The sequence below is a fragment of the Mangifera indica genome, chromosome 6, assembly GCF_011075055.1.
Source record: "Mangifera indica cultivar Alphonso chromosome 6, CATAS_Mindica_2.1, whole genome shotgun sequence".
Lineage (NCBI taxonomy): Eukaryota > Viridiplantae > Streptophyta > Magnoliopsida > Sapindales > Anacardiaceae > Mangifera > Mangifera indica.
The window spans coordinates 11,944,949-11,967,689 of NC_058142.1; the positions used below are offsets into that span (position 1 = coordinate 11,944,949).

Below are 22,741 nucleotides of genomic sequence, written 5' to 3' on the forward strand. Positions count from 1 at the left end.
CACTATGATGGTGTTTATAAAAGAAACAGGACAAATAGAGAAAGAGTGACTGAGATTCAAATAAAAATGTAGTATTTTGCCTGAGTAATAAATTCATTGATTTCACATTTCGTACAACTCTTTCTCTGTTTGTCCTGTTTCTTTTATAAACACCATCATAGGAATTTATTACTCAGGCAAAATGTTACATTTTTATTTGAATCTCATGATCTCCTTTTATAGGGAAATACAGAGCTTGCAAACAGCTGTCAAAACAAACAAAATCTCAAAAAACAAATTTCACCTAGAGATCAGGCCTAAGACTAGAGAGGTGGCATAGGAATCGGTCATACTCAAGACCAGACTTTATTGTTACTTGAAGACTTCTTCTTTAACACATGCACCCATGATTTTTTTTGAATTGTTACTTCCAACAGCTTAAACTGTACAAGTCTGATCTTAAGGCAACCTGGCACAGCATCATAAAATCCTTAGTTACTGATTTGTGGTTTGGGTTTGATGGTTGCACAATAATCCTAGAGTCACTTTTGGATTGGCATCATAATCCAAACTGAATAGCTTGTTCACTTACCCAGAAAAATCCAAGGCAAGTTGAGATCTGCAGATGCATTGATCTAACATAATGTGTTACATTTCAAGATTTCAAGTGATAGAAAGCAACATTGCCACAATCTGCAATACAACTGTGGTTTTCTCCCCTTTTTCACCTTTTCCAGATGCCTGAGTGGTCATGGGGGAAAGGGGATTGAATTGCTACTAATATGTTGTTTACTTCTTTCAGCAAATATGCCAACAACTTCATGGGTTGTGGTCGACTCCATTCCGTATCACAATGGCTGTGGTTCTTCTTTACCAGCAATTGGGTGTTGCTTCACTCCTTGGGTCATTAATCCTTGTGCTGATGGTCCCAGTACAGGTGAGAAATCTCTGTCCTCATTATTTCTGCAGATCTTATTTTGTCATGTAATTGATAGTACACTTGCAAGTGACACTGCATGTTTCGACTTTCTAAGCTCTTAAAATACTGTTAAGAGCATAAAAAATGAGCAAATGATATATAAGTTTATTGACAGCAAAGCAACAACATTGTATTTTTGAGACATTCTTGCGGATATTTATGTGCCCTTCATTAACCTTTAGTTTTAAGTCATGGAATGTAGATATAAAGTCATGTTCTTATGAAGCCTCAGTAACATTTTTTCTTGTCTTTCATTGATTATCCCAAATGACTTTCTCGTTGTTTTATGGAACAGACAATGGTGATTAGCAAAATGCGAAAACTGACTAAGGAAGGACTCCAAAGGACTGACAAGAGAGTCAGCCTCATGAATGAAATTTTGGCTGCCATGGACACTGTAAAGTATGGTTGATTTACAGAACCATTGTCCTCAGATTTCTGTGAAGTTTTATGTTTTTGACAGTGATTGTTCCAACACTATGCTGGAAATTTAAGGTGTTATGCTTGGGAGAAGAGCTTCCGATCTAGAGTTCAAAGTATGCGGAATGATGAGCTGTCATGGTTCCGTAAAGCGAAAATTATTTCTGCGGTATGACATGAAAGACTCTCTTAAAAAAACTGTCTTATTTCATATCAAATGGCATTACTGCCTTTTAATAGTGTACTCTTTAGGCAATTTCTGCATATAGTTGCATCTGAAATAACGATTCATGTCTCAATTTCAAGTGCATAGATGATCCCTTATTATGCATATGTACATAATTTACCGTCATCTTTCAATAACAAAAAAATTTTGAAATTAGATGGACCATTGGCTGTATTATTATTAATTTGTTATATCTTTTCACTCTTTTAATTAGATTCTTCTGTTGCAGTTTAACAGTTTTATACTGAATAGCATCCCAGTTGTCGTGACAGTGGTTTCATTTGGAACATTCACTTGGCTAGGTGGGGATTTGACACCTGCAAGGGCATTTACATCTCTCTCTCTCTTTGCGGCGCTGAGATTTCCTTTAATTATGTTTCCTAATCTATTAAGTCAGGTGCCTTCAATTTTCCCTCTTTTTCATTTGCATACTTATTTCCTTTTTGAGATCAACACATTCTTGACATACGGTTAGATAGCAACATCAGATAAGACTATTTTAACATTGGATTCGGAGAAATCCAATACTCTTTAACTTGGCTGCAAGAATACTATATTGTTGCACTTGCACTCAAATTGTGTCTGGTTTACTTTACCACTTTTCTTCAAAAATATCTAATGCTACAGTAATCTCCCAGGTGGTAAATGCAAATGTATCATTACAACGTCTTGAGGAGCTACTTTTAGCTGATGAGAGAATTCTGGTGCCAAATCCACCACTCGAACTTGGGCTTCCTGCTGTCTCAATTAGAAATGGATTCTTTTCTTGGGACTCAAAGGTAAACATGTACTCATATATTTAAGCACAATTCTGCTTGTGGTAGTTAGGCTAACAGAGTAATATTCAAGGCTACTTGCTCTTACTTTGGTTAATATGGAAGTTCAGATGTACTTCATAGTTTCAGTATTCCTTTTGATAGCCAAAATGTATTCCTTTCCTACATGTCTTTTCCAGTCACAGAAACCGACGTTATCAGATATCAATTTAGACATACCAGTTGGTAGCTTAGTCGGAATTGTTGGTGGAACTGGAGAAGGAAAGACGTCGCTCATATCAGCAATGCTTGGAGAACTACCTCCTTTGGAAGATGCAAATGTTGTTATGAGAGGGACTGTTGCCTATGTTCCTCAAGTTTCATGGATTTTCAATGCAACTGTAAGCTACAGCTTGCATTTATTCTCTATTGATACATGATAGATATTTCCTTTATTCGATCTTCTTTAGCTTTTGAACTTCAAACTTATCTCTTTGCACCATGCATGCACGCTTCTGACCTTCCGTATCACTATCTCAGTTACGTGAAAACATTCTATTTGGGTCTGAGTTTGACTCCACAAAATATTGGAAGGCTATTGATGTGACTGCATTGGAGCATGATCTTAACTTACTCCCTGTAAGTGCATCTACAAACTTTTATCTTAGCAACTACTTTTTTCTTAATCCAGAATCCTAATAACTATCTTATCTTTATTTGTTCAGGGTCGTGACCTCACAGAGATTGGGGAAAGAGGGGTGAATATTAGTGGTGGGCAAAAGCAGAGAGTTTCTATGGCTAGGGCTGTCTATTCCAATTCGGACGTATACATATTTGATGACCCTTTAAGTGCCCTAGATGCGCATGTTGGTCGCCAGGTACTTATTTAAATCAGTCTAGAATCACCTGAAGCTCATCTTTCATAAAATCAAAGTTTCATAAAAATCGATAAATGAGCAGTGTTCTTTTGGCCTAATTCTTTCCTATTGAGCTTACATGGGAGAATTTCCTAACTTCTTGATGTTAATCAATTATCTCTTGTTTCTTACAAGAGAGGAGACTCTTATCCTTTTCTTTGTATATCATTTTGCCTTTTTTTTCTCTGATATGATGGCACTCCTTTAATATATTCTAAAAGTTATTATCATTACAAGCATGACCTATGGAGTGTCTAAGAACGGATGCTTGAAGCTCACATCCATTGGTCTAACTGAAGCCATTTCCAGGTTTTTTACAATTGTATCAAAGAAGAGTTGCGTGGAAAGACCAGGATACTTGTTACAAATCAGCTACATTTTCTTCCTCAAGTGGATAGAATTATTCTGGTTTCTGAAGGTATGATCAAAGAGGAGGGAACCTTCGAGGAGCTTTCCAAACATGGCCAGCTATTCCAGAAACTCATGGAAAATTCAGGGAAAATGGAAGAAAATTCGGAAGAAAATGATGACAGCAAAAATGTTAACCATGAAGACTCTAAATCAACAGCATATTCAGTGGTTGAGGAGAAAGAGCATGTTAAGAATGCAGGCAACTCTAAGAAATTAGGGAAAGAAGGGAAATCTGTTCTCATTAAGCAAGAAGAACGGGAAACAGGTTTGGTCAGTTGGAATGTTTTGATGAGGTAAGATGGGGCTTTTTTTTCCTGACTCATGCTTTGAAATTTATTTTGTATATTCAATTGCTTCGAATTTTAAATAGTTTTTGATAAGTCGTATACTAAACTCAATTGATATCGTATGTAATGATGTATTGTTCTTATTTGCAGGTACAAAAATGCATTAGGAGGCCTGTGGGTACTTATGATACTTTTTACATGCTACATATCAACTGAAGTTCTTCGAATTTCCAGTAGCACTTGGTTAAGTGTTTGGACAGATCAAAGCACTTCACAGAACTATAATCCCACATACTATATTCTCATTTATGCACTTCTTGGGTTCGGTCAGGTGTGCCTGAAGTTAATTAAAATACAAGGAAAGGGAGAAACGATTTAAAATACTTGTAACTGTTATTTAGTTTTATGACATTCTCTTTTTTCGGATGCAGGTGACTGTGACATTGGCGAACTCTTATTGTCTGATCATTTCAAGTCTTCGTGCAGCTAGAAGACTGCATGATGCCATGCTAAATGCCATTCTAAGATCTCCAATGCTTTTCTTTCACACCAATCCGATTGGTCGTGTAATCAATAGGTTTTCAAAGGATGTAGGTGATATAGATCGCAATGTTGCCAATTATGTGAATATGTTTATGGGCCAAGTATGGCAGCTCCTTTCAACTTTTGTGCTGATAGGCCTTGTGAGCACAATATCATTATGGGCCATAATGCCACTTCTCATCTTGTTTTATGGAGTTTATCTATACTATCAGGTAAATTCAATCTCTTTGTTTTTTTTTTTTTCCTTTCTCAAATATCATAAATAATCTCTACTTATTAGAAATCATCATGTTGGACACAAGAAATCGGGTCAACCCTTGTCCTTGCACTTGCCTGGACAACAAATGAGAACCTTCATCTAATTGTCTAGAGATATGATGGGTGATACTCATGATTCATAAGAACATAATTTCAATGCTGGAAGTGGATGGTCTTTGTGACCAAATTCTAGTCAATAATTTCTAGTTGTCTACACAAGTTCTTAGTTTTGAACATTGCTGGGAGATAATGGTGTTTGAGATGTCATGCTTAATAATACATGATGAAGGTACCTATGAGCTGAATCTTTTATGCAGTATTTATCAGCGGAACACAATGTGTGCTTATTCTTTACTAATGAACATCTGGCTTTCCTGCACTTATTGTCTAAGTAGCTCTTACATATTTCCAAAAATTCTGGAATGCTTTATTTTAATAGCATAATCCTCTATGACTTTCAATAACCATCTCCATTTGAAATATACAGAGTACATCTCGTGAAGTGAAGCGCTTAGATTCCATTACCAGATCTCCTGTTTATGCACAATTTGGAGAAGCCCTAAATGGTCTGTCGAGCATTCGTGCATATAAAGCATATGATAGGATGGCATACATTAACGGAAAGTCAATGGATAATAACATCAGATTCACCCTTGCAAATACTAGCTCAAATCGTTGGCTTACCATCAGGTTGGAAACATTAGGAGGCCTTATGATTTGGTTGACAGCAACATTTGCAGTCCTGAAGAATGGAAAATCGGGAAACCAGCCTGCGTTTGCTTCTACAATGGGTCTACTTCTCAGTTATACCTTGAATATCACTAATCTGTTGAGTGGTGCATTGACACAAGCAAGTAGCGCCGAAAATAGTTTGAATTCTGTTGAGCGCATTGGAACATATATAGATTTACCTTCTGAAGCTGCAGATGTCATTGAAAGCAACCGCCCTCCACCTGGTTGGCCTTCATCGGGATCAATGACGTTTGAGGAAGTCGTCCTGCGTTATAGGCCGGAACTTCCTCCAGTCTTGCATGGCTTATCATTCACTGTCTCTCCAAATGAAAAAGTAGGAATTGTTGGAAGAACTGGTGCAGGAAAGTCCAGCGTGCTTAATGCCTTATTTCGAATTGTGGAAATCGAAAGAGGAAGAATTATGATTGATGATTGTGATGTTGCTAAGTTTGGACTAGCTGATTTGCGGAAAGGTCTCAGTATCATCCCACAATCACCAGTTCTTTTCTCAGGTATTTACTGCGCTTCTCCTTCTTTTCTTTTCTTTCTTTTTTTTTTCCCTCATGTTTTTGCAGTGTTTTTTTTCATAAAGCTTTCTGCAAATAAATTGTATCATTCTAATGGGTTTTTTTATTTGTTTCACAGGAACTGTGAGGTTTAATCTTGATCCATTTAGTGAACACAATGATGCTGATCTTTGGGAGGCCTTGGAGAGGGCATATTTGAAAGATGTCATCAGGAAGAATTCTTTTGGTCTGGATGCTGAAGTATAAACTTGAATTCTTATCCTGAAATTTTAGCAATAAAATTTATCTTACAAATTGTTTATCATCTCTGAAATGAGGAAAGTGCTGACCAAGATGTAATTTTAATAATGTCCAGGTTTCAGAGAGAGGCGAGAATTTCAGTGTTGGACAGAGACAATTATTAAGTCTTGCACGAGCTTTGCTCCGGAGGTCCAAGATTCTGGTTCTCGATGAAGCAACAGCTGCTGTTGATGTCAGAACTGATGCTCTCATCCAGAGAACCATCCGTGAAGAATTCAGATCATGTACAATGCTGATTATTGCTCACAGACTAAACACCATAATCGACTCTGACTGCATACTTGTGCTCGATGCTGGCCAGGTACACTTGAAAGCATATTTCAAGATAAGAAATCATTGTGTGTGTGTAATTTAGTTTTTGTGTTTATTCGTGAATTGAGAAGTAGCAACCTTTTCCTTCAGGTTGTGGAGCATGATACGCCAGAGGCACTGTTATTAAGAGAGGAAAGTGCATTTGCAAAAATGGTTGAAAGCACTGGGCCTGCCAATGCCCAGTATTTACAAAGCATAGTTTTCGAAAACAAGTCAGGCAGAGAAGAGAGCAAGAAGCAAGATGAGCAGAGTAGATGGCTGGCTTCTTCTCAGTGGGCAGCTTCTTCTCAGTGGGAAGCTGCTGCACAGTTTGCTCTAGCTGTTAGTCTCACTTCTTCTCAGAATGACCTTCAAAGGGTGGACATCAAGGATGAGAATGATATCCTCAAGAAAACAAAAGATGCAGTTATAACACTGCAGGGAGTACTAGGAGGAAAGCATGATAAAGAAATAGATGAGTCTCTACATCAGTACCAAGTTTCCAGAGAAGGATGGTGGTCAGCTCTCTACAGAATAGTTGAAGGTACACTTAATACTCTTGCAAGCATACAACTTAATCCATAAAAAGTAAACCTGCAAAGTTGCTTAATCATAAGACCATTGGATTCTTTTAGTAAAATATTTAACTTGTTTGATAAATTTGCTTTATTCGGTTTTGCTATTTGTTTTCAGGTCTTGCAATGATGGGCAGGATGGGTCGGGAGAGGCTTCAAGAATTTGAAGCTGATTTTGAAGCAAATCCTCTATTGGGACAATACTGAAGTTAAGAAACACTGAGAATTTGCCAATTCTGCTATTCATGTTGGCATGCTATAGAACAAATTTCCAATTGTATACAGTAATAGATTTGTGCAATTGTAATCCTAGAAACTAGCCAGCCATGCCAATTATCTTGGGATCAGGCATTGTAATGTAATAATGATCAACAAAATTGTTAAACTTTTGTCCCATATAGGTCATCCATGTACTTTCTTTTATACTTCTTTATATATTGTAGAAAGAATAGTAACGCTAATATATATCTTCTCTTTTTCTCACTCTTTCTTGACATAGTATCAAATAAAGCTCAATAAAACCCTAGACTTGTCACCTATATAACCTTTGCCACCTTTATATCCCTATTTTTTCTCTCTTTTCTATCTCTTTTTCTATCTCTTTTTCTAGGGTTTCTCTCTTGCTTTCAACCACTAAAGTCTTGTTCTCTTGCTCTAAGTGAATAGTGAGCACCTAGCTTTTCTCAAATCACCATTCCTCTATTCTTAAATACATGGTTTCGTGTTTTTACGTTGTGTTTTTCTATATTATTGGCTTAATGTGGATGTGTTAAGCTTTCATTCATGTCCTCTACCTCTTCTAGTGTTGTTTTTCAATAACATCCTCTTCTGAGAATAAGTTTCAATTGGGTACCATGATCAAACTTAATGGGCTCAATTACCTATTTTCGTCTTAGGAATTCAAACTATTTGTGGGATCTCATAATGAGTGTCTTAATTGACCGATGCCCTTACAAATGCCAAGGATGCCATTGGATCTAATCGACAAAAAGATAATTACTCCATTATGACATGGTTACTCAATAGCATGGACATCACTATTAATAGTAACGTTTTGTTCCTATTTACAGCAAAGGAGATGTGAGATGCATTTGACGAAATGTACTCCCAAGACAAGAATGTTTCCCGTGTTTATCAGTTGTATGAGAAAATGTTCAATTTGCGTCAAAAAGTGGCACAGTCTTCTGTCGAATGCTAATGAAAGCAAAAAATATAGGTATTCTACACAATCTAACATTATCCTATCAGTTAGTATACAACAATATCAATTAATCTAACATCAAGTTTTCTACATAATCTAACATCAACTTTCTATACAATTAATAAACAATACAATAGCTTCAACAACATAAACACAAAAACTTAACTGTAAACATGTAAGGTGCAAGTCAAGTAGACTTATGAAAGTAAACATGAAAAACATGACATTAAAGTAAGTTCTCACCTATTTTACCACTAAATTAGCAGAAATAATGATCACATGAATATTGTCCTCTCTCTGGAAAACAAACAATTTTGGATGATGACAAGCAATGCCTTGTTTTTTTATGGTTTTCACCAAAAGCGTGGCGGAAACCTATCATAATTAGGGTTAGATTTGAGTAGAGCCAAGCTAGGGCTTGGCTCCGTTTACATATAACTGAGCTCGAGCTCATGAAAGTCAAGCTTGAACTCGGCTCGAATTAGGGTCAACTTGTTTTTCGTTATTAAAATGACGTCGTTTTAATACATATTGATCAAAATGATATCATTTTGCATCAAAATTTTTAATTGAAAAATTTGGCGAGTAGCTCGAGCTTTACCAAACCATATAGAGTTGGCTCGTTTTAGGCTTGTTTGAGCTGAGTTCGAGTTCGAGCTCCCACTCGGTTCTAGTCCAGCCCTGATCATAATAATAGTTATTTTACAAACATTTTGATCAAATTTGAAACAACATAAATAAACAACATAAACTAGTTTTAATCTTAAAGAAAAAAAATCAAAATGTGAAACTTTACTTACACTAAAACTAAGTTCAGAAAATCTAGGTTAAATACAAACACTTAAATAGGATGCAAATAAAACTAGACAAAAATATAAGAGAACTTTCAATTTATCCATGCTCAAAATTATTCGTATGTGTTCAATAAATCGACTAAGTCATTCAGCAGACTAAACAACAAGGAATAGATATAGTTTCTAATGAAAAGTCATCCATCTGTATATCTGCACACAATTAAAAGATCATGTAGTAGCTAGAAGAATCTAAAGAAATAAAACCGTAAAGATAAGATCTTAGGCTTTCCAATTGAAAATGCAATATAAATCAAGTGAGAAGCAGTAGACATCTTAATAAGTAAAGCAAGTACATATAAGGCTTCATAAAAAAGGCACTGCAACAGTCATAGATCATTTAAAGTTTTACATGTACCTTTAGGTCAATTCCTTCATCAATACATTTTATATTATAATGAATAGTTTATTGAGGCTTATGACACATGAGAATGCCATACTTTTCCATGAAACCTCAATTCAATAGAATTTAATGAAAATAAAACTCATTTAAACGTTAAAACCCTAAAGAACAAAGTAGGTATTTCCAACGTTGATATTTCAACACACTTAGCAATTGAATGTCAACAAATACACTAAAAATCTTTCCCATACTAACAATTACAAGAAGTCAACTCCCATATGTCTATCTACTCTTGGTTTCTTACATTGTATATTAATTTAATGGAAACGATAATCATTGTAACATCATTCCCCTTCAGAAGTCAAGCAACTTGATAAGTAGAACAAAAAGATAAAAGAAATTACACAACATATCTAAATAAAACAATATATTGTCATGATAAAAATGCAAAAATCCTTCCATGGGCAATTAAAAAAAGAGTAAAAAATCTTAAAAATTAGCAAGCTTTAAGGTTTAGCCTAAATATTCATGTGGTTGACACAATTCCAATTCACACTTGAAAGGACAATAAATCTAGGTTAAATACAAGCACTCAAATAGGGTGTAAATGCAACTACACAAAAATATAATCATCACAGGAAACCATGTAATGCACTGTGCTAATCACACCAATTATACATCTAGTTTCCCTAAATATTTTTAGCAATGGACAATAAATATCCTAAAAGCAAAAAATAATAATGGAAAAATAAAAGCAACTTTACCATAAAATGTCATTGGTAAATGTAGCAATAAATAGCTGTGAAATGCTTTTCATAAGATAAAGAAGCTCTGGTTGAGAGTGTGTGGCTGTGGAGTGAAAAAGAGAAGGAAAAGGAAATTTAAATTTAGGGTTAAAAGATTGGTGGCAATTTTGCAATAAAAATTATTAAGATTATAATTTTTAGTAAATATGTATTTGATTTAGGGCAATTTTGTAATAACATTAAATTGACACTTTAATTCACTTTAACATTTTTTTGTCTTGATCTAGACCTACAGAAACAACCATAGAATCCTATATTCATCATCAAGATGAACAAGTCCCTATACAAAAAATTATTAAAGACAAAAATTTGTTATAACCAATAAGCAAAAATGTAAATCTTATGTAAAGAGTTTAACAAAGTTTTGTCTTTCAACAATTCTTTAATTAGAGTAGATATAAATCAATTACATAGTTATATATTTCTAATCCTAGTTACTTATACACTTGCAAAGCAGACTCAAGATCAAAGACAACATTAAACAAGGTTTTTTCATTAGAGACTAAATATAAACAAGGCCAAAGGACTATTTCCCACCCAAGGTTTACTTTTTCTGCAAATTTCCACCTATTAACTTTGAAAAGCCCATTTATCTATCTATGGGCTAAAAAAACAGATTCAAGGGTAAAATCATTATTTTATCTGTAATATTAAAAATAAACTTAAATTTACTTTTTACCCCTAAACCCTAACAATTAACAATTTCCCCCAACGTAAGTTTTCAAAAACAACATTTCCCCCCCTAAGGTTTCCAAACTTTCGGATTGAATTTTTTGGCAACTACTGATCATCTTCAGGCAATGTCTCTTTCTCCCTAGTGTCTCCACTTTTCGACTGTGCGATGTCTTCCCCCTTAGGAGTCATCATTGATGAAGACGACGTGTCTTCATTGAGACGAAGATGAAACAAAGACAAATCGTCTTCCTCGATGATGACACTGTATACGATTGGAAGGAAGGGCTATTGGAGAGGGAGAGTAGGTGCTTGGAGATTGTCGGTCGTCGTCGAAAAAATTGGATCTGAAGTTTGAAAACCTTAGGGGGGAAATACAATTTTTGAAAACTTAGGTTAGAAAAAACTTTTAGTTTTTAAAGTTTGGGGGGCAAAAAGAGATAAAATTTCAAGGGGTTAGGGTTCCGTTAATTTTAACTGCTCATGGGTGGGTATTTGGTATTATCAAAGATAAAGGGTGGAAACTTAAGATTGCAGCTTACCTTGGGTGGGAAATAGTCATTTGGCCTATAAACAATAGTAAATGTTATAGAAAAAGGAAAAAGTGCATAAATGTTTTAAAAAAATACTTCCATAGGAGAAGATTTTGAATCACATTAATATATTATATTTTGGGGGTAAGGCAGGGACATATATATCGTCGTCCCTGATTATGGGGATTTTTCTTGTCTTTATCTTGCCTATTTCCCTATTTTTATCGAGGAATTCCCTTCTCTTTACGGTTGGAGCCCCTAACTTTGGGTCAAAATTGTCATCCCTAGTGAAGGTGGTAGATCAATCAATGAAAACTATATTGATCTTAAGGGTGCTATGGATAAGCTTATTGTTTATCATCATGTGACTATAGATGCCAAAGTTCATCAAACTCGGTGTAATAAGTTTATGGTTGCTAAGTTTCTTTTAGGATTAGATGAATCTTTACTTTCAATCTGTGATCAGATCGTTGATAATGAGAATCTACCATTTCTATCAAGAATAATAACATAAGTTAAGTATGTGTCTTTGGCCTCTAACTTTACCTTTATTATAATGAGTGAAACTTCTGTCAAGACAGCTCATGGTCATGGTCGTGGTAATAGTCGTGGTTGTGGCTAAGCAGATGAATGTAAAGTAATTCCTAAAGCACCACAGTGTGAGCACTATGGCAAGACCAATCATGTCTCAAAAAAATGTCAACAAATGTTTAGGCATCCAAAATGGGCAAACAATGTCATTTATAATACTAAAGGTGTTATTCTAATTGTTAAAGAAGTTGTAACCATATCGAAAGAAGAATATGAATGGTTGACTTGTCCTCTAGCGTTTCACTCAATCACTACAACTCTGAGTGTCTTCGCTGCCACTATAGGTCAGTCATGATTGTTAGATCAGAGTGTCACCTCTCACATTATTGGTACTTAGTCTCCTTTTTTCTTCTTTATTTTTATCTCAGTCTATACCATTTGTGCAATTGGCTAATGGTTCATTTTCCCTTGTTGTTGTCACTAGCATTGTTTCTACTACTTCTACTTCTTTTCCTCTTGATAATGTTTTATTTGACACTTTTTTTCTTATTAGCCTGTTGTCAATAAGTCAAATTACAAAAATTTTATAAATGTTCAACTAATCTTTATTGCTCTTATTGTGCATTTTAAGATTTGTTGACAAAGAAGAAGATTAGTGATAGATATGAGCATGACAATCTTTATTTTCTTGATGACTAACCTTCATCCCACAATGTGCAGACCCTTTTCTACATCTATTTCACCCTTTCAATGGCATTGTAGATTAGAGCATCATTAGGTAGAAAAATTGAAAAATATGTTGTCAATTGAGTCTTTTGTGTTTGTTATTGAGTGTGAAGTTTGTCAAATGGGAAAACACCATCAGGGTACTTTTCTTGCTAGACTTGAAAATCATAGTTCTTTTTCTTTCTTGTTAGTACATTCAAATGTATAGGGTTATACTTTTGTGTTGTCTATGTGGAATTTTTGATATTTTATAGTCTTTGTGAATGATTACTCGAGTATAAGTTAGATCTATTTGCTAAAAGAAATATCTTAAGTCTCTTTTGTAATAAGATCCTTTTATAATGAAATACAAACTCATTTTTTTTGTTTACATCCATATTTTATGAACTAATAATGCTTTGGAATTTGTTAAAACTGAAGTTTTTCAATTTTATGATTCTCATGACATTATACAATAGACTTCTTGTGTTCATACTTCTTAAAAAAACGGTGTGATTGAGTGAAAACATAGATATATCTTGAACACAACTAGAATGATCATGCATCAAATACATGTTCCTAAGCATTTCTTAGGGGATGTTATGCTTACCACTTGTTTCTTGATAGAAAGAATGTCATCATTGGTTTTTCGTAGGGATGTGTCTACTTTGTTCATGTCAAAGGTCCTAACAAGTTATCTCCTAGGGTTATTAAATATGTGTTCCTTGGATATTATCGTACTTAAAAAATGTATAGATGTTATGATCTAGTTATTGCTACCCTACCCTTTCTCTCTAACGTGCTCTCTCTATCCTAATGCAATTAACTTCTCAGCTTTTATCTATGATTGCAACTGTAAGAGCTCTTGCTATAATTGCAAGGGAGTGTTAAACATATTTTGATTTGATTTGATTCTGATCAGATTTGATTCTAATTTAATATGATTCTGATTGAGTATGATTTTGATTTATTATTTATTATTTTTACTATTTTATAGGATTAAAATTTCAGTTTAATTATTTATTATTTTCCTATTTCATAGGAATAAGATTGCAATTTAGTTATTTATGATTTTTCCTATTTCATATGATTAAGATAGATTAGATTACATTATTCTATATATTGCACGATGTTTCGTCAATAATAGTAATTTGATTTATAACCCAATTCATAATTCTATAAAAATAAGTGTCCATTTACAAAATATAGTTCTAATATTGTTAAATTAGGCTACTTAAAATCAATAGGAATAGTCTCAATTAGCCCTTTCATATTTGAAGAATAGATAATGACTATTTATATTGGAACAAATGGTTATTGTAATTCATTAGAAATTGGATAGATAAGAAAATTTCACCAGATTCTTTTCTCCTTAGTTACTCGACATTTGACTATGAAAATGGAACTAGAATTGCCTTGACTAGCCTTTCAACTTAGAGATGACAATTTCAATATAAATTTAAGGGTCTTGACCCTTCTCAACTCTAACAGAGAGGAGATTTTTCAATAAAAAAAGGAAGGGAATGGAGATTGGGATGGGGATGAGGACAAGGACGGGGACGGGGACAGGGATAGAGACAAAAAAAATTTCCACAATCAAAGATACGGATACTTGTATCCCTTCCCCGCCGTTTCCATCCTTTTATATTAATATATTTATTGAAAATACTAATATATCTTTATAGTTTTAGATTATTTATATTTTTCAAATTTATTTAGGTTTTTGTTGTGTATATTAAAGTAGTTAATATATAATATTTGTGACATTTGCAATAGTGAGTTGGTTTTAATTTAACTCAGTTTTGTTATTTATTATATTTATATTGTATTTAGAGAATATAAAGATTAGATTTTTTCTCGTGGGGACGGGGAGAGGATGGGAAAGACATTTTTCTTCAAGTGAAAGGAATGGGGAATCTTTGTCATCCCTGTAATAGGGATGGGGATAGGGATGGAGATCCCCTCCCCACCCCTCCCTGCCTTTTTCCGTTGTCATCCCTACTTCAACTTCAAGGTGAGTTTCTATCCATGCCACTAAAAATTATTGCAGTATTCTTTTTCCAGAACCATTTCATATATGGTTAACATTTTTAATCTTGCGTAAGTGTAACGCAAATGGATAAATCCCTTGCACACTAAAGAGGCACTCAAGCCATCTAGTCTCTTGCTTGATAACCAAACTCCTTCTACATCACCTAAGCAAAAACATTTGGGCTCCCATATGGTTTACTTGTGTATTTACCTCCAACTTAATATTCGTCACCATGTTTCCACCACCTCTATTAGGTCAAATTATGACCCAAGTAGATTTCAACTATTGGTAGGGAAGTGTTGGATGGAAGGAAGGTGGATGTCGACGATAATGGTCTCTTTTAGTCCAAAAATGACACTCCAGATAGTAGTTATGTGCAAGAGAAATGAAAGATTCCACAATTTAGCCAAAACGTAGCTCGAGGTGCTGCCTAAGTCATGATTGGTCATATTGCAAAAGATAAAAGAGGAGAAACAAAAGAAAGAGAAGGAGATGGCAAAGGAAAAAGGAGGGAAGAGAATGAGAAGGAGAAGAAGAAATAAAAAGAGGGGAAAGAAATGATGGAGGAGGATAATATGAGAGAAATTATAATAAATATAACATGATAATTTAATTCTTTGGCAATGTGTTAGGGTTATTTTTGTTGATTCTGATTAAAGCATGATTTATTTATTGAGTGGGTGGGAAAATGTTTTAAGACCAACTTTGAATAGAAAAATGTTAGTCACTTTTTTTAATTATAAATGTCATTTTTTTTTCTTTCATAAATCACTTTATGTTAACCGCTTTATTATAAATGCCTTTTTTATTATATTAACGTAATATTATCGTTTTAAGTTATAAGAAAGGAATAATAAATTTAATTTTATTAAAAAGTAGCGAGGTAATATAATAACTAGAAAATGATTGATATACATAATAAGTTAATAATGATATATTAGAGTTAGGGCAAATAAATATTTATGATAAAGTTTTTAAAATTTTAATGGTTGCTTTGGTAAGACCAAACCCTTGTTAGTAAATATGGTCGCATAAAAAAGTATTGAAATTATATAAACAAGATACGATAAATAAAAAAATATTATAAAATTTGTAGACAAAAAAAAAAAGGACTAACAAGGGTGTGTGTATATATATATGTAGAGCCTAATGACTTATTCCCATTCAAGATTTAGTGTATTTCTAAACTTCTATTCACAAAATTTCAAAAATCTAAATACCCAATTATCATCCAACTTTTGTTAAATTTTAAAGTTAGTATAAAAGATAAAATACCATTTAATAATTTTATTTAAAAAATAAAAATTTATCTCATTTTTCCATTTTAGTTTTAAAAATTAACAATTTTCCCTAACTTAGCTTTAAAAAGTTATTTTCCTCCTACCATCTAGGGTTTCCATTTTTTTCCCATTCACAGTCGGCGCCCTCTCTTTAGACTTTTGAAAACTTCAATTTCACTCTACTCTTCAACTTTAGTTTTCAACATCTCTATTGGCGTCCTCTCTCTCTGTCTCTAGCCTCTTCCTTTGTCTAAGACTGAGCTAACGTTGGCCTTACCTTTTCTCTGATGCTTGAGTGCAATTTCTCCTCCAGCGACATTGCATGATTTCTCCTTTCTCGATTTAGTGCGCACCTCTGAAATGATGGGTAGGAACATCAAAAATGCGAACAATAGAAGGAGATGATATTGTTGACAAGAAAAACTTAGATTTTGTGCTCGAAGTCAGAGAGAGTCACGACGACAAACTAGAGAGAAGGAAATGCATATGAACTTGAGAGAGGAGGAATCACGCTAGTGTGTTGGAGAGAAGGCAAGACTGATATTGGCTCAATCTCAAGTAAAGGAGAAGGCCTAAGACGAAAGGAGAGGATGTCGAAAACTAAAGTTGAAATAGGGGTGAAACTGAAGTTTTCAAATGGGAAAAAAGATAGAAACCATAAATAGGAACTTTTTTTTTTAAAAACTAAGATAAATTTTTTTTTAATCAATTTTCAAAAATAAGGTGGAAAAAGGAGATAAATTTTTATTTTTTAAATAAAAATTATTAAATGACATTTTTATTATTGTACTAATAGCAAAATTTAACAAAAATTGATTGACGAGTGAGTGTTTGAGTTTTTGAAACTTTACAAGTGAAAGTTTAAGAATGCACTAAGTCTTGAGTGGGAATAAGTGTTTGGTGTGTATATATATATAAATCCTAATATAACAATTTTTATAGATAATTTGGTTAAAATTAATATATAATTTAAAATACAATATACTTAATTGATCATCAGACCAAATATGTAGTTAAGATCAATTATAGTCTTTCAAACATATAACATAGCCAATAATAAACTATGTTAGTTGAATTTTCTATTATAACAATAATAAATTATTTATGTCCCACTTTTATTTAAATTAAATTCAAGTGATGTAGATATCATCCTAACGAATTAAAAAATGTTTCAAAAGTAAATAAAATTTTAAAAAATAAAACAAAAATAATCCTGGAGAAATTATATTATATCCCCAAATCTTTTTCTTATCCTCATCATTTGTTTTAATTAAGAGATTCTTCAAATTCAAATTATTGTGTTATATAACAAAATTAATTAATTTTATGTTTTTTTTTCTTTTATATAAATAGACCAATATTGGGCTCTTAAGCCAAATGATAGAAAGAAAAAAAAATCATATTTCTATTAATTAAGTTTTAGTTTTTCTTTATAATAGAAACGATGAAAGTCAAAATCTATCGACGTAAGGTTATTTTATTATAAAATAAATAAAATAATAAATTTCTTAGCTTGATAGAATCATTAGTGTTTATTATCCTTTCTCAATATTAATAAGTTGAAAAATAAAATAATGAATTGATTATGAGAAATAGTAATAAAAGAAATATGAGATTGTTAGGAATTTTTTATTTTGAAAGAAAATTAATCAACTTATCGTTGTTGGAGTTGAGTTGAGTTTTATATATTTTACGTAAAACAATATTATTTTGTGCATTATAAAACAATGTAATTTGATTTTTTTCAGAAAAAGATTTCAAAATTATGGTGTTCTATATAATAAATATATAAAATACATATTTTATATGTTTTTAATTTAAAAATATGGCAAAACTTGTTTAAAACAGTAACATCAGGCAGACGTGCATAAAACATATATTTATTATCTAGGGACAGCAGGTATCAGTAATAAAGTTTTCAAACATTAAGGGTTTATTAGTGAACATGGAAATATAAAATTTAAAATAGGTTCAAAATCTTAAGGGTGGTTTATGATATTATTCTTTGCGTCAGCCATGACGACATTCAAGAGGCTTTAAGATTCCCTGACATTATATTAATGGGGGTTGCGCTGTACTATATTTGTCTCTGTGGACCATGCAATGCAAACCACGACTTTTCTTCACGTTTCACTTCTTCTTCTTGTACTTATACACTGAAGAATTTTATAGCTTAGAAAGGTTTTCTTTTTTCTCCTCTTCCCAGTTAGTTATACTGTTTGGTGGATTGCTGTGTGGTGTTTTGACTGGTTGGTTGCGAGAAAGAAAAATGATTCTGGGTTTTGGGTTTTATGTTGTGCTGAGGGATGACAGGAGGCCAGAAGTTTGAGTGGCTGACTGAATTGTCTTTTTAAGTTTGGAAAATAGTAAACGTGTGAATTATTTTTTCTTTCCTTTTCTCTGTTTCCTCTGTTTCCTCTGTTTCTCTGTAAGTTTGCATGCAAAGATGATCCATTTGGCTTGCAATCCAAATAGAATTAAAAAAAAAAAATCCTGATGTTATCTAAATACTTCTAACTTGTGAAAACGTCGTGACTTCTTTTTCGTTTATTTCCTTTTTGTTATTAATTTTGTACTCTTTATAAGATTGTATCCGAAACTGTTTTTGGAATCATTATTCGAACCGAATTCATACAAATGCCTCTTCACAAAATTTTTCTTTCAATTTCCTTTTATCAATCAACCAGCGGATGGAAATTTCTAACTACAAAAGTTTTTTATGTTATCTTGTATTCTGATCAGGCAAATTTAATTGCAATTTTTAGCTAACCTTTTTCTTGTTTTAAATATGAACTTGGCTTATACTTCTTGCAGGTAGTCCACTGAGTGAAAACATCTACTAAACACAGAATTTTCCCACACACATAGTGATTCTAATCATAATTTACAGGATATAATGAATGCATAATGTGAGTTTTGAATCTTTTGTAGGTGTGATAAGGGATGGGTTTTGAGCCATTGGAATGGTACTGTAGACCAGTGGAAAATGGAATTTGGGCAAAAGCAGTGGATAGTGCTTTTGGTGAATACACAAATTGTGCAGTTGATTCTCTCGTCATTTCCTTTTCTCATTTGGTTCTTTTTGGCCTTTGCATTTGTCGAATCTGGCTTCTCAGAAGAAGTTCTATAGCTCAAAGGTTTCGTTTGAGTTCGAATTACTACAATTATATGCTAGGATTGTTGGCTGCTTACTGTACTGCTGAGCCTTTACTAAGATTGGTGATGGGTATTTCTATCTTTAACTTGGACGGAGAGACTAGTCTTGCTCCTTTTGAGGTGGGCTTTTCTTTTATTATTTTTCATTGTTTTGTTTCGTTTTATCTTCTCTGCCTTCTTCTTGTGGCTTTTGGCTTTCAAATTCAGCATGCAGCCACAAAATCAAATGTACTGGAAACTGATGTCCTTTTAGCTTCAATCTACTATGAAATTAGTTAGAATTTTAAAAATCATAAATTGCATTATCTTTAATTGTTCTGCTTTTCCACAATCACCTTGCGAGCTCAATCCATTGAACTGTTTTCTGAGGCTAGATGTTGGTGGACATCACTAGGTTCATGTATTGAAGATTTGAAACTGAAAGTGTAGTGGACAATGCTAATGTTTATAGATTGCCAAAACAAATCTAATTAGTTAAAATATATCAGAATTTAGCTCTTTCGTATGTTAATTATTGATGGCTAGACAATAACTTTGTGTTTCCTAATATGTGACCAATGTATGATCATTCCATCTCTAATTCTGGTGGTTGAGTTATATGCTACAAGCAACACTTTGGACTTCCTTTACCAAAGATATTAAAAGTAATTTTATTTTCTCTTGCAGGTGGTTTCTTTGATCATTGAGGCTCTTGCTTGGTGCTCTGTGGTCATAATGACTGGTTTGGAAACTAAAATTTATGTCCGTGAGTTCAGGTGGTATGTGCGGTTCGGAGTCTTTTACGTTCTGATAGGGGATGCTGTAGTGCTAAATCTTATTTTTCCAATGATGGATTACTACAGTAGGTAAGTTCTTTTCTGCATATCAATGCATGAATTTCATTCTTAAGGGAAATGTTTCCTAGAAATTATATAAGCTTCTGTTTCTTATGGAAGAAAAAACAGTCTGGTTTTATTGGAGGGTAATGTGCAGTGCACTTATGGTTTTATTACTCAATGCAGATCAGCATTGTATTTGTATGTCGGCACGATCTTTTGCCAGGTTTGTTTTTGAACAAATTGAAGAGAAATAATTTTCATTTATATATTACTTTATTATATATATTCATACAAATTCGGAAAGTAGAATATTTAATTCCTATGATTACGATCCTATATTCAAGTTCTAGCATAATTAAATCCTTACCATCAGGTTCTAGTATTTGTATAATCTATTCCTATATGGAAATATATTCTGTATATTCTGAAACACTCCCTCTCAAGCTAAGACATTGATGTTAATCATGTCTAGTTTGTTACAAATATACTCAATCCGAATCTCATTTATAATCTTAGTGAATATATCTCCTAGTTGTTCTCAAATCTTCATATATCTTGTAGAAATCAAATTTTGCTGAATTTTCTCACGAATAAAATGATAATCGATTTCAATATGCTTAGTTTGTTCATGAAACATGCAAGATTAAAAGTAATATGAAAAATAGCTTAGTTATCACATCACAATTGTGCTAGTAATGAAATCTGGAAATCAACTTTAGTCAAAACTCTAAGATGCCAAATTTCTTCTAACAAAAACACAATAGCTCATAGTGGATCTTTTATCTATCTTGAAGCCTACCTAGTTGGTATCTAAGAAACATTCAATATGAGCATGTCCATGATTTCCATATCATGTCCAAAGGCTCCCTTCAAATAGCATAGAATCTGTTCTAAAGTTGTCTAATGATCGATTGTTAGAGAAGAGATGAATTGTTTTATAGCACTGGCAAAATATGCAATATTAGGATGAGCCACTATAAGATAATTCAACTTTTCTATCAGTCTTCTATATTTCTCAGGGTCTTCAAACAATTCACCATCTTTTGAATGTTGCATATTAGGAATCATTGGAGCACTACATGGTTTAGCTCTTGTTGTTTTTTGTCTTACTCAATAAGTCAAACACATATTTCATTTAAGATAGGAAGATGTCTTTCTTGCTTCTTGTTACTTCAATACCCAATAAATATTTCAACACCCCTAAATCTTTTGTTTGAAATTAAGCGTGAAGAAATGATTTAAGATATGAAATTCTCGTAGTATCACTCCCAGTAATAACAATGTCATCAATATACACAACTAGAAGAATACTACCAGTTTCAGAGTGTTTATAGACAACTGAGTGATCACACTTGCTCTTTACCATGCTAAACTTTTGAACTACCTAGCTAAATTTTCCAAACCAAGCACGAGGACTTTGTCTTAGACCATACAAGGATTTGCAAAGGTGACAAACCTTCCTATATTCCCCTTGAGCAACAAACCCAAGTGATTACTCCATATAGACTTCTTCTTGAAGGTCACCATGTAAAAAGACATTCTTGATGTCCAACTGATGTAAAGGCCAACCATAGGTAGCTGTCATAGAAATAAATAAATGGATAAATGTCAACTTAGAGTAATCCACTCTATATGCTTGAGCATATCCTTAGCAACAATAAGTGCTTTAAGTCGAGCCACTGATCCATCAAAATTAACCTTAACTACAAACACTCATTTGCATCCAATAGCTTTCTTTCCTGCAGGTAGGTTTACAAAGTCCCAAGTACCATTACCATGTAAGACATTCATCTCCTCTATCATAGCATCATGCCAGCTAGGATGAGATGAGACTTTATGAATAGTTTTTGGAACAGTGATAGAGTCGAGAGATGCAATAAAAGAACTGGAAGAAGAAGACAAGTGATCATAAGAAACAAAAGAAAAAATAGGGTAAATACACTGGCGTTTACCTTTTCGAAAAGTAATAGGAAGATGAATATCATTTGAGACTGAATCTGACAATGAAGAGCTTGGTCTAGGATATGTATTCGGAGGTTGTTGACATCTGGAATAAACCTAGGTAATAGGTGACTTAACAGGTGTAGAATTATCAAGTGGAAAAAACTCTAGAGAACTAACAGGTGAAGATGAAGATATGCAGTTAATCAGAAAACAAGATGTGAAAATTGCATTAGCCTAAAATTGTTTAGGAACTTGCATTTGAAATAAGAATGCTTAAGTTGTCTCAAGAAAGCATCAATTTTTTCTTTCGGCTACTCTATTTTGAGAATAGGTGTTAGCACAAGAGGATTGATGAAGAATGCCATTTTGAATTATGTACTATTGAAAAAGATTTAGAAAAATATTCTTTGGCATTATCATTTCGTAATGTATAGATAAGAATATTAAATCGTGTTTTTATTTTAGTACAAAAGGCATAAAAATGAGAAAACATCTAAGAATGATTTTTCATTAAATAAAACCAAGTTATACGAGAATAATTATCAATAAAAGTAACAAAATATTTAAGTTCAATTTAGAACACAATAGGACAAGGATCCCAAACATCCGAATAAACTAATTCAAAAGGAAAATTAGCACGTTTATTGACACTAGAACCTGAAGATAGAC

The 22,741-nt window shown here is 33.1% G+C and overlaps 2 protein-coding genes across 6 annotated transcripts in view; both read left to right on the top strand.

Moving 5' to 3' along the window:
* LOC123218804 (ABC transporter C family member 12-like) overlaps positions 1–22,741 on the top strand; it is a 44,949-nt gene that overhangs the window by 7,995 nt on the left and 14,213 nt on the right. The window contains exons 1-4 of one of the 5 annotated variants that reach the window (XM_044640436.1): positions 18,240–18,335; positions 19,086–19,430; positions 19,977–20,155; positions 20,312–20,351. The exons of 1 other annotated variant lie outside the window; for it this stretch is intronic. In XM_044640436.1, the coding sequence (XP_044496371.1) occupies positions 19,098–19,430; positions 19,977–20,155; positions 20,312–20,351 (552 nt within the window). In that variant the 5' untranslated portion in view covers positions 18,240–18,335; positions 19,086–19,097. Of the gene's footprint in view, positions 1–18,239; positions 18,336–18,364; positions 19,431–19,976; positions 20,156–20,311; positions 20,352–22,741 lie in introns of those variants that run through there. 3 more of the 5 variants (XM_044640437.1, XM_044640435.1, XM_044640440.1) reach the window with 3 other exon arrangements.
* Positions 799–7,623, top strand: LOC123218805 (ABC transporter C family member 2-like). The gene is made up of 16 exons (XM_044640443.1): positions 799–916; positions 1,254–1,360; positions 1,454–1,547; positions 1,834–2,001; positions 2,243–2,383; positions 2,560–2,760; positions 2,900–2,998; positions 3,085–3,237; positions 3,586–3,980; positions 4,125–4,305; positions 4,406–4,729; positions 5,263–6,019; positions 6,153–6,274; positions 6,390–6,635; positions 6,737–7,169; positions 7,319–7,623. The coding sequence occupies exons 1-16, from the start codon at positions 833–835 to the stop codon at positions 7,405–7,407; spliced, it is 3,594 nt and encodes a 1,197-aa protein (XP_044496378.1). The 5' UTR covers positions 799–832; the 3' UTR covers positions 7,408–7,623.

Excerpts from the sequence above, each read along its gene's own strand:
- LOC123218805 (XM_044640443.1), top strand. The coding sequence starts at position 833 with ATGGCTGTGGTTCTTCTTTACCAGCAATTGGGTGTTGCTTCACTCCTT. Across the intron at positions 2,002-2,242 it reads TTCCTAATCTATTAAGTCAG|GTGGTAAATGCAAATGTATC; the intron begins GTGCCTTCAATT and ends GTAATCTCCCAG. Across the intron at positions 7,170-7,318 it reads TCTCTACAGAATAGTTGAAG|GTCTTGCAATGATGGGCAGG; the intron begins GTACACTTAATA and ends ATTTGTTTTCAG.